General features: G+C 40.6%; 1 protein-coding gene across 12 annotated transcripts in view; it reads right to left on the reverse strand.

Moving 5' to 3' along the window:
* The window catches only part of LOC105496249 (putative uncharacterized protein encoded by LINC01590), a 36,301-nt gene that overhangs the window by 9,426 nt on the left and 13,038 nt on the right, over window positions 1-13,837 (reverse strand). For 10 of the 12 annotated variants that reach the window (XR_011623560.1, XR_011623558.1, XR_011623563.1 and 7 more), the window contains one exon: window positions 9,243-9,415. The exons of 1 other annotated variant lie outside the window; for it this stretch is intronic. Coding sequence is in view for 2 of the 11 variants with exons in the window: in XM_071096755.1 (XP_070952856.1) it covers window positions 9,243-9,306 (64 nt within the window). In the remaining 9 variants the exon portion in view is untranslated. Of the gene's footprint in view, window positions 1-9,242; window positions 9,416-10,991; window positions 11,090-13,837 lie in introns of all 12 variants that reach the window. One more of the 12 variants, XR_011623557.1, reaches the window with a different exon arrangement.

A 13,837-nucleotide genomic window follows, 5' to 3' on the forward strand; every position in this document is an offset into this window, starting at 1 on the left:
TTATACACTACACAAACATTAGTGGCTGAGAGCCAGGTGGGGAGCTTCTCTATGTTGTGTCTACATGGCTATGATTGTATAAGACATGGTGCTGTGTACTTGCACCCCAATCCCGCTGAATCATCGAGGCTGTTTACCTCGGCCTGTACCTGCTTCTCTATGCGTGCTTGGTGACAGCACAACCATGTTCCTTACACTCTCCAAACCTGTCCCACTCTCTGCATTCTTTATGGGATGAATTGGCATTGATTTAATAGCTGGCTCAAACCTGATCCCATTTCCCCCACTCCCTCTCCCCTCACACTCAGACCTGTCACAAGCCTGCCCAGCCCTTCTCAGCAAGCCTCACATCCATTTCCTACCTTAATTACTAATGCTCTCACTCAGGCAGGTTATGGGAATCTCCTAACTGTATTATCTGCTTCCAGGCTGGGGCACTCCCACAGGTAAAGCTGATAATAGTACTGCCTGTGTACAGCCCTTTCTGCAGGCCACAGAAGGCCCTGCAGAAGAAAATTCAGTCCTCCTCAATGCATTGCAAGACCCTCCTGCAACTGGCCTCTATTTATCTCTAAACCTGCACTGTTCAATATGGTAGCCACTAACTGTTGAAGCTATTTAAATTTAAATTAGCTAGAATTAAATGAAAGTTAAGATTCACTTCTTCAATTGTACTAGCCAAATGTGGCTAGTGGCTACTGTATTGGACCGTGACGATATAGAACATTACCATCATTGTAGAAAGTTCTGTTGGATACTTACCTTACCCCTACTGCATCTGAACTCAAACTTTCAAATGACCCACACCTTTGAGCATATGGTGCTTTAGCTGAGGCAACCTCCTTTAATTGGATTACTTACCTTGCCAATTATGCCCTTCAAAACACAGATCAAATGTCATCCTATTCAGAGAAACCTTTCCAACCAGGCCTCCTATTCTTGTGCAAGTGATCACTTCCTCATTTGGACGCCCATTGTACTCTCTGCAGACTTCTACCAGAGCGCCCCTAACACTCCATGTCATCTAGTGTTGATGTCTGTTTCCCTTTACTACAGTATGAGCCTGGGCTGGGGGCAGGAACCCAATCTTATTCATTTTTCTAGCCCCAGCTCTATAGTAATGCCTGACATATAGGATATGCTAAGAACTATTTTTGGGAATGAATAAATATTACCAATAAATATTCTAAGGTCAAAATTTTATCAGATTTCAGAAACAAGAGAATGTCCCAATTCAAATGCCTCACTGACAGGTAAAAACCTTGAATATTTTCAGTCAAATCAACAAAATACTGGATATGCTCTTTTAAATCGCAATCTCATGCTAGAGTTGTGTTCCATTTACAGCTAACCCACGAGAGGCATGACAATTGGAGTGGATAATTGAGGTGGTTTGACAGGTATAGTGAGGTGTGGCTGACTGCACACGAAGGAAATTCTGGCTTCAGCAATTATTAGATACATAGCTGTGATATTAAAAGCATGAAGATTTGGCTAGTCAATTCAAATATTAAGTGTCTAGGCTTAAAAATAATTTATTGGGACACTTTCCATTATAAAAATAACACACGCTCTTTATGAAAATTTGGGAGTACAAATCCCCCACCAATAGTTTCATTAACAAAGGATTAATATTGTTAACATATTCATGTAATGACTCATTCTATTGTACCTTATCTACATTCTTACCATATCTTCTGTTACTCTTTTACGCTTAACATTACAACGCAGACATTTTTATATCTTCTTATTGACTGTATTTTTAATAGCTGTATAATATGCAATTGAGTTCATGTGTCATGATTTACTGAAGTATTCCCACTATTATGTAGCATATTTTCAAGTTTTCACTATTATACATAACACTGGAATTATTTCAGTATAAGAATTTTTGTATTGCATGTAATTTATTCAGATTCCCAGATGTGAAATAGCTGAGTTTTTAAATATCTGCTTCACTTACTACTTTATTCCTAGTACCTAGAACAATGCCTATCACATGGTAGGTATTTTATTAATAATTGTTGAATGAATATGAGATGTTAATTAAGTGGAAAAAAGCTGGCTTGATATGTAGACATCAAAAGCATGTCATAGGCATGTCTTGTGATAGGTTCCAGGGAAGACTTTGTCCCCACTTTTAAAAAAATTAATAAATTTTAATTTTTAGAGCAATTTTAGGTTCACAGCAGAACTAAGTAGAAAGTACAAAGTTCCCATCTATCCCTATCCCCACACACATAACCTCCCTGGCTATCGACATCCTGCACCACAGTGGCACATATGTTATAATTGATGAACCCATCATTATCACCTAGTCCATAGTTTAGGATTCACTCTTGGGGCTGTGGAATTTATGGGTTGGGACAAACGTATAATGACAGGTATCCACCATTGCAGTGTTATACAGAATAGTTTTACTGCTATCAAAATCCTCTGTGCTCTATCATCCCTCCCTTCCCCCTAACCCCTGGCAATCACTGATCTTTTTACTGGAGTAAAATTGTTGAACCACATGGTAAGACTATGTATAGTTTTGTAAGAAACTGCCAAACTGCTTCCCAAAGTGGCTGTACCGTTCTGCATTCCCACGTGGCAGCAGAGAAAAAGAATTCCAGTTTCTCCACATCCTTGGCAGCATTTGTTGTTGTCAGTGTATTGTTTTGGCCATCCTAATAGGTGTGTAGTAGTATTTTATTGTTATTTTAATTTGCAATTCCCTAATGACATATGATGTTGAACACCTTTTCATATGCTTAATTGCCATCTATATATCTCCTTTAGTGAGATATCTGTTGACATTTTTTGCTCATTTTAAAAGTTGGGTTGTTTGTTTCATATTGTTCAGTTTTAAGGGTTCTTTGTATGATTTGGGTAACAGTCCTTTATCATATACGTATTTTGCAAAAATGTTATCCAAGTCTGTGGCTTGTGTTTTCATTCTCTTAATGAGGTATTTTGCAGTGCAGAAGTTTCCAATTTTCATGAAGCTCATCCTATCCATTTTTTTATTTTATGGATGATGCTTTTGGTATTCTATTAAAAAGTCACCATCAAATTCAAGGTCATCTGTTTTTTTTTCTGTTATATCCTATAGGTTTTATAATTTTGTGTTTTACATTTAGGTCTGTTATCATTTTGAGTTAATTTTTGTGAAGGGTATAGAGTTTGTTTCTACATTTTTTTTCTTTTTTTTTCTTTGCTTCTGGATGTCCTGCTGTGCCACCCCCTATTATTGAAAATATTATTGTTTCTCCTTTGGATTGCCTTTGCACCTTTTTCAAAAGAATTGACTATGTCTGTGTGGGTCTATTTCTGGACTCCTTATTCTGTTCCACTGATTTATTTATTTATTCTTTGGCTTATACCACACTGTCTTGTAGCTTTTTAGTAAGCCTTGAAGTCAGGTAGTATCAGTCGGTACATTTACTTTTCATGTCTTTTCCCTGTCTTACTGTTCTAATTAAAACTTCCAGTTCAATTTTGAATAGTATCAATAGTATGTATGAGTTCCACTAGCTTAAAATAAATGCTTGCATTACCCCTTTAAGTATGATGTTTGCTGAAAAAGAAAAAATAAATATCATTTTTCTGGTTAAGGACATCCCTTGCTCTTTCTTTTTTTTCTTTTCTCTTTCTTTTTATTTTTTTTCTTTGAGACAGAATCTCGCTTTGTTGCCAGGCTGGAGTGCAGTGGCACGATCTTGGCTCACTACAACCTCCGCCTCCTGGGTTCAAGGGATCAGCCTCCCAAGTAGCTGGGACTGTAGGCATGTGCAACCACACCTGGCTAATTTTTTGTATTTTTAGTAGAGACGGGGTTTCATCGTGTTAGCCAGGATGGTCTCATCTCCTGACCTCGTGATCTGCCCACCTCAGCCTCCCAAAGTGCTGGGATTACAGGCATGAGCTACCATGCCCAGCCAAAAATTTTCATTTTAACAAGCATTCCAGGTTATTCTAGTGCAGATGGTCCAGGGGTCCACACTTTGCAAAAGTAGCTAATCTAAAATGCCATGGGCAGCAAGCACTTTTCCATTTTTCAATATTAGATACACATTCTATCTTTGATTCTGATGGACAATGATACATGTGTGCATTAGGCATTTAAAAAAATAGGTTATCCCTGTCAGCAACTTAGTAATAAAAATGACTTGAAATACCAAAAATGAGAGCATAGTTTATTGATACTTATAAACTTTTTAATCAATGTAAGTGTTGCAGACTAATTCTTATGATCTGATCATAATTTAGTCACGTATGATTGAAATCTGCAGTGGCCCAGATTTGCTCCATTTGTGGACTTTCTCCAACAGTACCCCAGAACAGAGGATTCTAGCAAACCTCAGATCGATAAGGAGAAACAGTATGGGACAACGGGTCCAACTGGCCAGAATGGAACTGAGATTACCAGCTATAAAATTTCAACAGGTCCACTTGATGAAAAGAAAGAGAGTAACTGGTGCTACTACTTATTTCTGATATGAAATGAAGCTGACTTCTGTGGAGTCTAAGTATCAAGGAATGGTAAAATGAAAAGGTTCCTGGCGGGTTATCCATGCCATTACTAAAATTGTAGCATAATTTTGTAGTAGTTAGAAGTCCAGATTGTGATGTCTACAGCATGGATGAATGAGGTACTGTTAAAGCTGAATGCCAATCTTTATGAGAGAAGTTGAAGGAACATGTACTGCCAAGGATCTGACCTTTACTCCCAGAATAATAATCAGATTGTCAACCTCAAGAGGTAAGGACAGGTCCTAAGAAGGAAGAAAGTTCCTTCTGCTGCATTAATGTCATCTTTCATACAAAAATCAATGTGAAGAATTGCCTCCATGTTCAGCCTCAATGATATACAGTATGTGACAATTACTCAAGTGACTGAAATGATTTCCTATACAGACCACAGTGCCACTTTTCTTACATATATGTAAGGGAGCCACCTACTGTCAAAATAGGATCTTACAGCTACAGATTCTCCCATTGCCCCACCCCCCAACTATACAACTACATAAACTTAGCCGCAATAATTTAGATGAGAATTTTGCAGAATTCAAGAAACTGACATAAAATAATTTTGGGGGTGGGAAGGAACAATCCACACTGCCCTGTGTCCTTTACAAGTTGGAAAATATTTATTAAGCAGTTACCTGTTACGCATTGCAAGTCTCAAAGAGAATCCTGGTATGCTGGAATTAGTAAGACAGTTTGTAGTAACAAATGCCCCTGCCAATTTCTTTCTTAGTATTTTTGGTAATGCTATCTCTTCCTGAACATGTCTTTGCCTGTCTCAAGCTTACCTAGCCTGCAAACTCAGCTAAGTCTTACCTCCCCCATGAAGACTCTGCATATCTCCAGCCTGTTGCAGCCTCTCCTGCTTGGATCTCTGTTGCTCTGCTTCATCCCAGAGGCGCACTCCTGTGGGCATTTCCTCATACATACACTGCTTTGTGGTGGTAGCAATAGCTAGCATTTACCATATGTCGGCACTGTTGGACCACTTTCCTTCTATTAACTCATTTAATTATCATATTAACTCGATGAGGTGATTACTTTTATAATCCCCATTTTTTAAAAGAAGAAACTGAGGCCTAGAGAAGTTTAAAAAAACTTGCTCAAGGTCCTTAAGGTTATTAAGCAGTAGTGTCAAAATTTAAACCCATGCATCTGCATTTCCAACTTATTTGTAAGCACTTGGTGGACAAGAACTATGTTCTAAAATTCTTTTGAAGTTCCCACATTGCCTAGCCTAGTGCTGTGATCTTAGGGACTGAAGTTCTTAGTTTTATTACAGTTTACTAATTTTCCAGGAAATCAGAAGACCCAAGAAAGAGGATAGATTTTCCCCCATTAATCAGGCTGATAAAAAACAAGTTTGACAAGATACTACAGCAATAATAGGGAACTTGTATTAACCATGTACTATAAGCCTGGCACTGTGCTAAGCATTCTTATATATTATTTAATTCTTACAATAAACCTTTTCAGAGAGGTACTCTTGTATATATATATCTTACGGATGAGAATGCTGAAGCACAGAGAGGTGAAGTAACTTGCCTAAGGTCCCTCAGATTCTAGCCTATGTCTAGCCTATATGCTATCATCTCACACCTACTGTATAAGAATGCTTATTTACGGCGGGGCACGGTGACTCACTTCTGTAATCCCAGCACTTTGGGAAGCCAAGGTGGGTGGATCACCTGAGGTCGGGAGTTCAAGATCAGCCTGACCAACATGGAGAAACCCAGTCTCTACTAAAAATACAAAATTAGCCAGGCATGGTGGTGCATGCCTGTAATCCCAGCTACTCGGGAGGCTGATGCAGGAGAATCGCCTGAACCTGGGAGTTGGAGGTTGCAGTGAGCCAAGATCATGCCACTGCACTCCAGCCTGTGCAACAAGAACAAAACTCTGTCTCCAACCCCCCAAAACAAAACAAAACCTATTTACAAGGGGATTTAGAAATTGCAGTGAATACACCATGAGGAAGATGGCCTTCTCCCATAGAACAATGACTCCTAATTTTGTAGGATTGGTACAGGAGGGCGAATGTCCACAGAAGGATTGCATATTCCCAACTATTGATGTCTCTCTCCCTTGGCGAGCTCAAGAGTTACAGCTGCCATCACAGAACTGACCTCATGGGGGCACTGCTCCCAAACCCACAGCAATCCTGAGGCAAGGCTGGAACATTTGAAAAAGGATTTACTCAAGTCCAGGGTAACAGGACAAGTACACAACATAGAGCACCACAGTCTGGTTACAAGATGTGGCTCGCTCTCCAAGTCTTGAACAAAATAAATATTTTTGACCCTCCTTCCTGCAGTGGCTCCATTCTTATGTTTATGACAGAAGAGCAATCACCTGGCACCTTTCTCTTCAGTCAAGCCCCTAGACAGCTGGGTGCAGGAGGAGGTGGAAGTTTCCAGTGGTGTGAGAATTTCTATTTCCTTTATCAAGGCCTGGCACTTCTACATATGATGGCATTGTAGATGACCACTCTCTTGGGGAGATGCCTCCCCCTTCAGCTACTAGCTCCGGGAATGAGACCTGCTTTTAAGACTTACTCCTTGCTATGGTCTGAATGTTTGCGTCTTCCCAAAATGCATATGTTGAAACCTAATCCCCAAGGTGATGGGTTTAGTTAAGTAGAGTCTTTGGGAGATGATTAGGTCAGGACAGCTGAGCCTTCATGAATGGGATTGGTATCCTTATAAAAGAGACCCTAGGCCAGGCACAGTGGCTCACACTTGTAATCCCAGTACTTTGGGAGGCTGAGGCGGGAGGATAATTTGAAGTCAGGAGTTCAAGACCAGCCTGGCCAACATGGTGAAACCCTGTCTCTAGTAAAAAATACAAAAATTAGCCGGGCATGGTGGTGGGCGCCTGCAGTCCCAGCTACTTGGGAGGCTGAGGCAGGAGAATCGCTTGAACCCGGGGGGTGGAGGTCACAGTGAGCCAAGATCATGCCACTGCACTCCAGCCTGGGTGACAGGGCAAGACTCTATCTCTAAATAAATAAATAAAAGAGGCCCCAGAGAGCTGCCTTGCCCACTTCTACTATGTGAAGACACAGCAAGAAGATGCCATCTATGAATCAGAAAGTGGGCCCTCATCAGACACCAAATCCGCTAGTGCCTCGATCTTAAACTTCTCCAGAACTGTGAGAAATAAATTTCTGTTCTTTATAAGTTTCTCAGTTTATGTTATTTTGTTATAGCAGCTGAAACATTAAGACATACCTCAAATGGACACCATAATGTCTAACTAGTCTATATAACATATTTACATGTACAATAATAGGTACAAGTAATAGCTGTCCACAAACCAACTCCTGTGGACAGGGTTTCAAGAGATGAAAGGAATCCTTGCACCCAGATGTCTAAGAGTTCAAGAGAAGCCAATAAGGTGAAAGGGCTCTTGCTAGGAGCACATCCTGACAATGCCGTATGCATGTGCACATGGGCCTGTGAGTGTGGACGAGAAAGGTGGTACATGTATTTTTGTTTCAAGATATTGCCTCTTGGGGTGCTAGTGACCGGGAGATCACTGAGAAGACTGCATGTGGAGACAAAGTGGAGGACAGCGCCTTCGAGATCCCTTCTGCTGGCGCTGCCTCCAAACCTGTCTGCCTACTAGTGCCAAGAGCCTGACTATCTTGTGGAGACCCAGACCCACGCTTGTAGGAGCTCAAAAAGCTATTCACTGATTTATATTAAGTGCTTGATTGATGTTTTTATTTTTATTTTAAAAAATAAACTATTTCTTTATTAGGCAACAATGCTTTACCTAGAAATTTCTTTTCTGGAGCTTGACTTTGGCATCAGTTTGGTCTTTGCCCTCTACAGAATCCTCAGCTCAGCTAGCCTTAAAATATAAATATATATCAGAGTATCCTGATAGTACTCCTGGTGATATCTAAGCACAAATGCAAGTGTGATAGTTGTCAGAATCAAACTGGAATTGCTAAAGTGAAGAAAACCCTGACAAATAGAGCCGGGAAGGCCACAAAGAGAGGGTTTGCATCCGTGTATGTCTGGTAACAAAAACTGTCACAAAAAACTGCAAAACCCACAACCTTGCACAAAGGCCATTGCCACCTTACACAAAAAAATACCTCTGCAAAGACACCTGTCCCACAACTGCCTGTCCAACCTCAGGCTGGCATCACCCTTGTTGTTGATCTTTATAGCCAAGGATAATTATTTCAAAACAATGATGTAATCCTCCTCACTTTTTTCCTTTAAAAACCTTTGTCTTTCTTTTCCTCCCTGAATACTCACATAGTTTACTATGGCATGCATACTGCCATTGCAATGCTCTATCTTTAAATAAATATCCTTTCTTTTAGAGAGTCTGTCTCTGGTTGTTATTTAAGCTGACACAAGTATTCCTAAAACAGGGTCCCTGATGCTATCCTTTTAAGTAAAAATCAGGGTAAGTGTTCAAGAAATATGCCTCAAGCTGAGTTCCTGGTTTCTCAGGAGGGATGAAGCATAGGTTAAAGCTCAGAAATGCCACCTGTGAGTAAAACAGGTTGATTGATCATTCATTAAAAACCATGCCTGAGTTCTTCCTTCTCTTCAGTTGCAGCCTTTCAACACACATTGCTCTGCCTGATTCCCCTCAACTCTTGCCCTCCCTTTGCATAGGTAAACAGCCAGATGCACATTTAAGTTTTATCACAGCACGAGGGGCATTTTTGATGAAAATCATATATTTGAAATAATTTAGAAGCTCACCTAATGGAGTTTGCTGGAGATTTTTAGAGCTGTAACACCAAACTATTCCTTCCAGGTGCTCCATATCATCACTCACTCTTTTTATCAATGAATAGTTTTAGGTTTTCAAGGCCAGTCAGTTTCTCTGAGGCACTCTCTGTAATTCTTGCAGTTGCACACCAGAGTAGTGGAGCCTGATAGAGAACACAGGTTCATATATTTTTTTTTTGTTTTCTTTTTTTGCTTTTCTTGAGACAGAGTCTCACTATTGTTGCCCAGGCTGGAGTGCAGTGGTGCAATCTTGGCTCACTGCAACCTCCACCTCCCAGGTTCAAGCCATTCTCCTGCCTCAGCCTCCTGAGGAGATGGGACTACAGGCACCTGCCACCACGCCTGGCTAATTTTTGTATTTTTAGTAGAGATGGGGTTTTCCCATGTTGGACAGGCTGGTCTCAAACTCCTGACCTCCAGTGATCCACCTGCCTTGGCCTCCCAAAGTGCTGGGATTACCAGCGTGAGCCACCATACCCAACCTCATATAGATTTCGTATTCCTATTACAGAGATTCTCAAACTTTCTTGGTTCCCAGCATCTTTAGTGTTTCAGTAATTTTTTCATGGAAACTCTAGGCCAAAAGAAGTACCTAATTGTTCTGGACCTAGGCCAAAGCAAGTGCCTAATGGGTCTAAACAACTTAATAACAGCAATTTGCGTGGTAGCTGGCAAATGTCACCGTGTTCCCCTTGAAATTTAAAAATGTCCGGCTGCCTCCCTGTGAGTTCACTACAGTGCCCTGGAGCAACTGGTGTAGAGTTCGGGAGCACCATCTTTATGTTTTAGGGCAGTTAGCAAACATTCCTTTTCCAATTCATATATGATGTCCTTATAAAAAATAAAAATTGCTATGATTTCATGTCTCTCTAGAAAATAAAACGGTGACATATGTCAACATGGAGAGATCAAATGCAATGTTAGGCAAAAAAAGGCAAGTTGCAGAATAATGTGTAGAAAAGAATAGCTTTTATTTAAAATTTGTATCTTATTTATGCTGGAAGGATGCACACTCTCTCGAGGAGAGTGGTTATCTCTATGGAGGAGAGAGAATTTGACTGGAAGGAGAATAAAGAAGACCTCCATTTAATCTGCACCATTTTAGATGTGTTATTAAAATATGCAAGGCAAACATGAACAAATGTTGACATTTGTTAATTCTGGGTGGTGAGCCATAGGTGTGTTTTTTATACTAGTCTTTGGACTTTCCCATATTAAAAAAATTTTTAACCCAGAAAGTATTGAGCAAGAACTAAAATGGTAGATCAAGTATTAGTTTTCTTTTCTACATATGATCAACCCTTATAGCTATTTAATTTAGTTTGGGTTCATAAAATAATTCTTTTCTGGGGTCAGAAATAGCCAGATGATGAACTACATACTATGTGTTCAAAAACCCCAGCTGCTGTGTTTTACAAAACCAGCTGCTTTCTAATCCTAATAAGGTGTAACTTTTGCAACTAATTAGTTCCAAAAGGCAAATTTAGATTTACATTCAGATTCAACACATTATCATGTTGAAGAAGAGACCACATCATGTAGGTTTTTAAAAACTTTCAGTATCTTGCTGGGCGTGGTGGCTCACACTTGTAATCCCAGCACCTTGGGAGGCTGTGGGCAGATCACCTGAGGTCAGGAGTTTGAGACCACCCTGGCCAACATAGTGAAACCCCGTCTCTACTGAAAATACAAAAATTAGCTGGGTGTGGTGGCACGCACCTGTAATCCTAGCTACTTGGGAATCTGAGGCAGGAGAATAGCTTGAACCTGGCGGGTGGAGGTTGCAGTGAGCTGAGATCGTGCCATTGCATTCCAGCCTGGGTGGCAGAGTGAGATTCCGTTAAAAACAAACAAACAAACAAAAATTCAGTATGTTATATATGGTAGGTATTCAATGAATGCCTTTCGAATTAGTAAAATTAATTTATCTTTACTTAGCATTAAAAAAAATTAACAATAAAAAAACCATTAAGGCACAGCTTTGTGGCAGCTTTATAATGTGGCTTGTAATTTTTATTATTTTTTAAATGTTATTTTAATTTTAAAGTATAATATGTTCATATGGTTTAAAATTAAAAGGTTTAAATCGATATGCCATGAAAAATGAGACTCCATTTAACCCTCAATCTCCAGCCACTCAGTTCTCTGAGAGGCAACCAAAGTGACCAGTTTTTGTGCCTGTGTTTAGAAAAGAGGCATTTTATACATATATACACCTATATATGTATTTTACATATATTATATATATGCACATGAATATATATACATAAACAAATACAAAAATTTGTTTTTAAAATAGTAAATACATGTCATATTCACAGCTCTCAATACCATCTATGGATGACATTGATTAAACAATCATTTGGATGTCTAATAAATATTTCAAGTTTCATTTGAAACAAACATATTTCAAATAAGCTCCACCCGTAGCTTACGCATTCAGTTGATAGCAACCCCGGCCTTCGGGTTGTTCAGGCACGCTTGACTCCTCTCTTTCTTTCACGCTACACATCTAGTCTGTCAGGAAAGTCTGTTGATGACTTTGAAACATTTCCAGAATCTGACCTCTGCTCACCACCTCCTCTGCTGTCACCTAGTCCTGACCACCAGCATCTCTCACAGGGACCACTGCCTTACCATACTCTCTACTTCCACCTTGTCTCTCACAGTCTGTTCTCCACCAAGCACAGAGAGATCCTTTTAAATTATAAGTCATAAATGCCACTCCTCTCAAAACCCTACAATAGACCCAGTGCAGTGGCTCACACCTGTAGTCCGAGCACTTTGGGAGGCCGAGGCAGGTGGAACGCTTGAGCCCAGGAGTTAGAGACCAGCCTGGGCAACATGGTGAAACTGTCTCTACAAAAAATGCAAAAATTAGCCAGGCATGATGGTGCCTGCCTATAGTCCCTGCTGAGGAGGGAGGATGCCTTGAGCCTGGGAAGTGGAAGCTGCAGTGAGCCGAGATTGCACCACTGCACACCAGCCTGGGCAACAGAGCAAGAACCTGTTTCAAAAACAAAAAGCAGGCCGGGCACGGTGGCTCACGCCTGTAATTCCAGCACTTTGGGAGGCCGAGGTTGGTGGATTGCTCGAACCTGGAAGTTCAAGACCAGCCCAGCCAACATGGCAAAACCCTGTCTCTACTAAAAATACAAAAAAGTAGCCAGCTGTGGTGGTGCGCACCTGTAGTCCCAGCTACTAGGGAGGCTGAGGCACGAGAATTGCTTGAGCCCAAGAGGCGGAGGTTGCAGTAAGCCAAGATGGCACCACTGCACTCCAGTCTGGGTGAGATGACAGAGCAAAATGCTGTCTCAAAAACAAACAAAAACAAAAACAAAAAAACAAGCAAAACCCTATAATTGTTTGCTTTTACTCAGAATACACTTCAAAGTCCTGCATTGATGAAGTCCTGCATATAGGCCCTGCATTGATCTGCCTGCTTTATCTTCCTTGCCTTCATGCTCTGATTCTTTCTGACTCACTCTGCTCAGCCTTGCTGGCCTCTTCTGTTCCCTGCATTCACCAGACACACTCCTGCCTTAGGACCTTTTCTAGCTCTCTCTGCCTGCAACTGTCTTCTCCCAGATCTTCTTTTGGCTAACTCTCTCATCTCCTTCAAGTCTGTGTTTAAATCTTGCCTTCTGAGGCCCAACCTGACCACAGTTTTTTTTTGTTTGTTTTTTTTTTTTTTTTTTTTTTTTTTGAAACGGAGTCTTGCCCTGTCGCCAGGCAGAGTGCAGTGGGGCAATCTCGGCTCACTACAACATCTGCCTCCTGGGTTCAAGTGATTCGCCTGCCTCAGCCTCCCCAGTAGCTGGGACTACAGGCACATGCCACTATGCCCAGTTAATTTTTGTATTTTTAGTAGAGACAGGGTTTCACCATGTTGGCTAGGATGGTCTTGATCTCTTGACCTCATGATCCACCTGCTTCGGCCTCCAAAAGTGCTGGGATTACAGGCGTGAGCCACCGCGCCTGGCTGACCACAATATTTAATAGTGTCTTCCCCACAGGCAGCACCTGGATCTCCCATGGCCTGCTCTACCTTTTCTTTTAATCATAGAACTTACCAGTTTCCAATATACTACGTTTTGTTCATGTTTGTTGTTTATCGACTGTCTCCCTTAACAAGGTATAAGCTCCACTATGGTTGAGACCTCTGACTACTTTACTTATAGATTTATCCCTCCAATGTGATGCTTGACACATAGCAGATGCTCAAAGGTATTTGTTGGATATGTGAATGAATAAATAAATTATACTCTGTATATTGTTTTGTGTCTTTTTTTCACTTAATGATATATTCATTCAAAAGAGGTATCTTGAAAATCTTGGAAATTTCTTATAAGCACATTGTCTCAGTCTATTTAGTACTGTTAGAATATCTGAGGCTGGGTAATTTATTTTAAAAAATAGGTTTCTTTGGCTTACAATTGTGGTAGCTGAAAAGTTCAAGATTGGGCAGCTGCATCTGGTGAGGGTCTCATGCTGCTTCAACTTGTGGCAGAAAGTGGAAGAAGAGTGGGCATGGGCAAAGAGATCACATGGTGAGAGAGGAAGCA

The sequence above is a fragment of the Macaca nemestrina genome, chromosome 5, assembly GCF_043159975.1.
Source record: "Macaca nemestrina isolate mMacNem1 chromosome 5, mMacNem.hap1, whole genome shotgun sequence".
Lineage (NCBI taxonomy): Eukaryota > Metazoa > Chordata > Mammalia > Primates > Cercopithecidae > Macaca > Macaca nemestrina.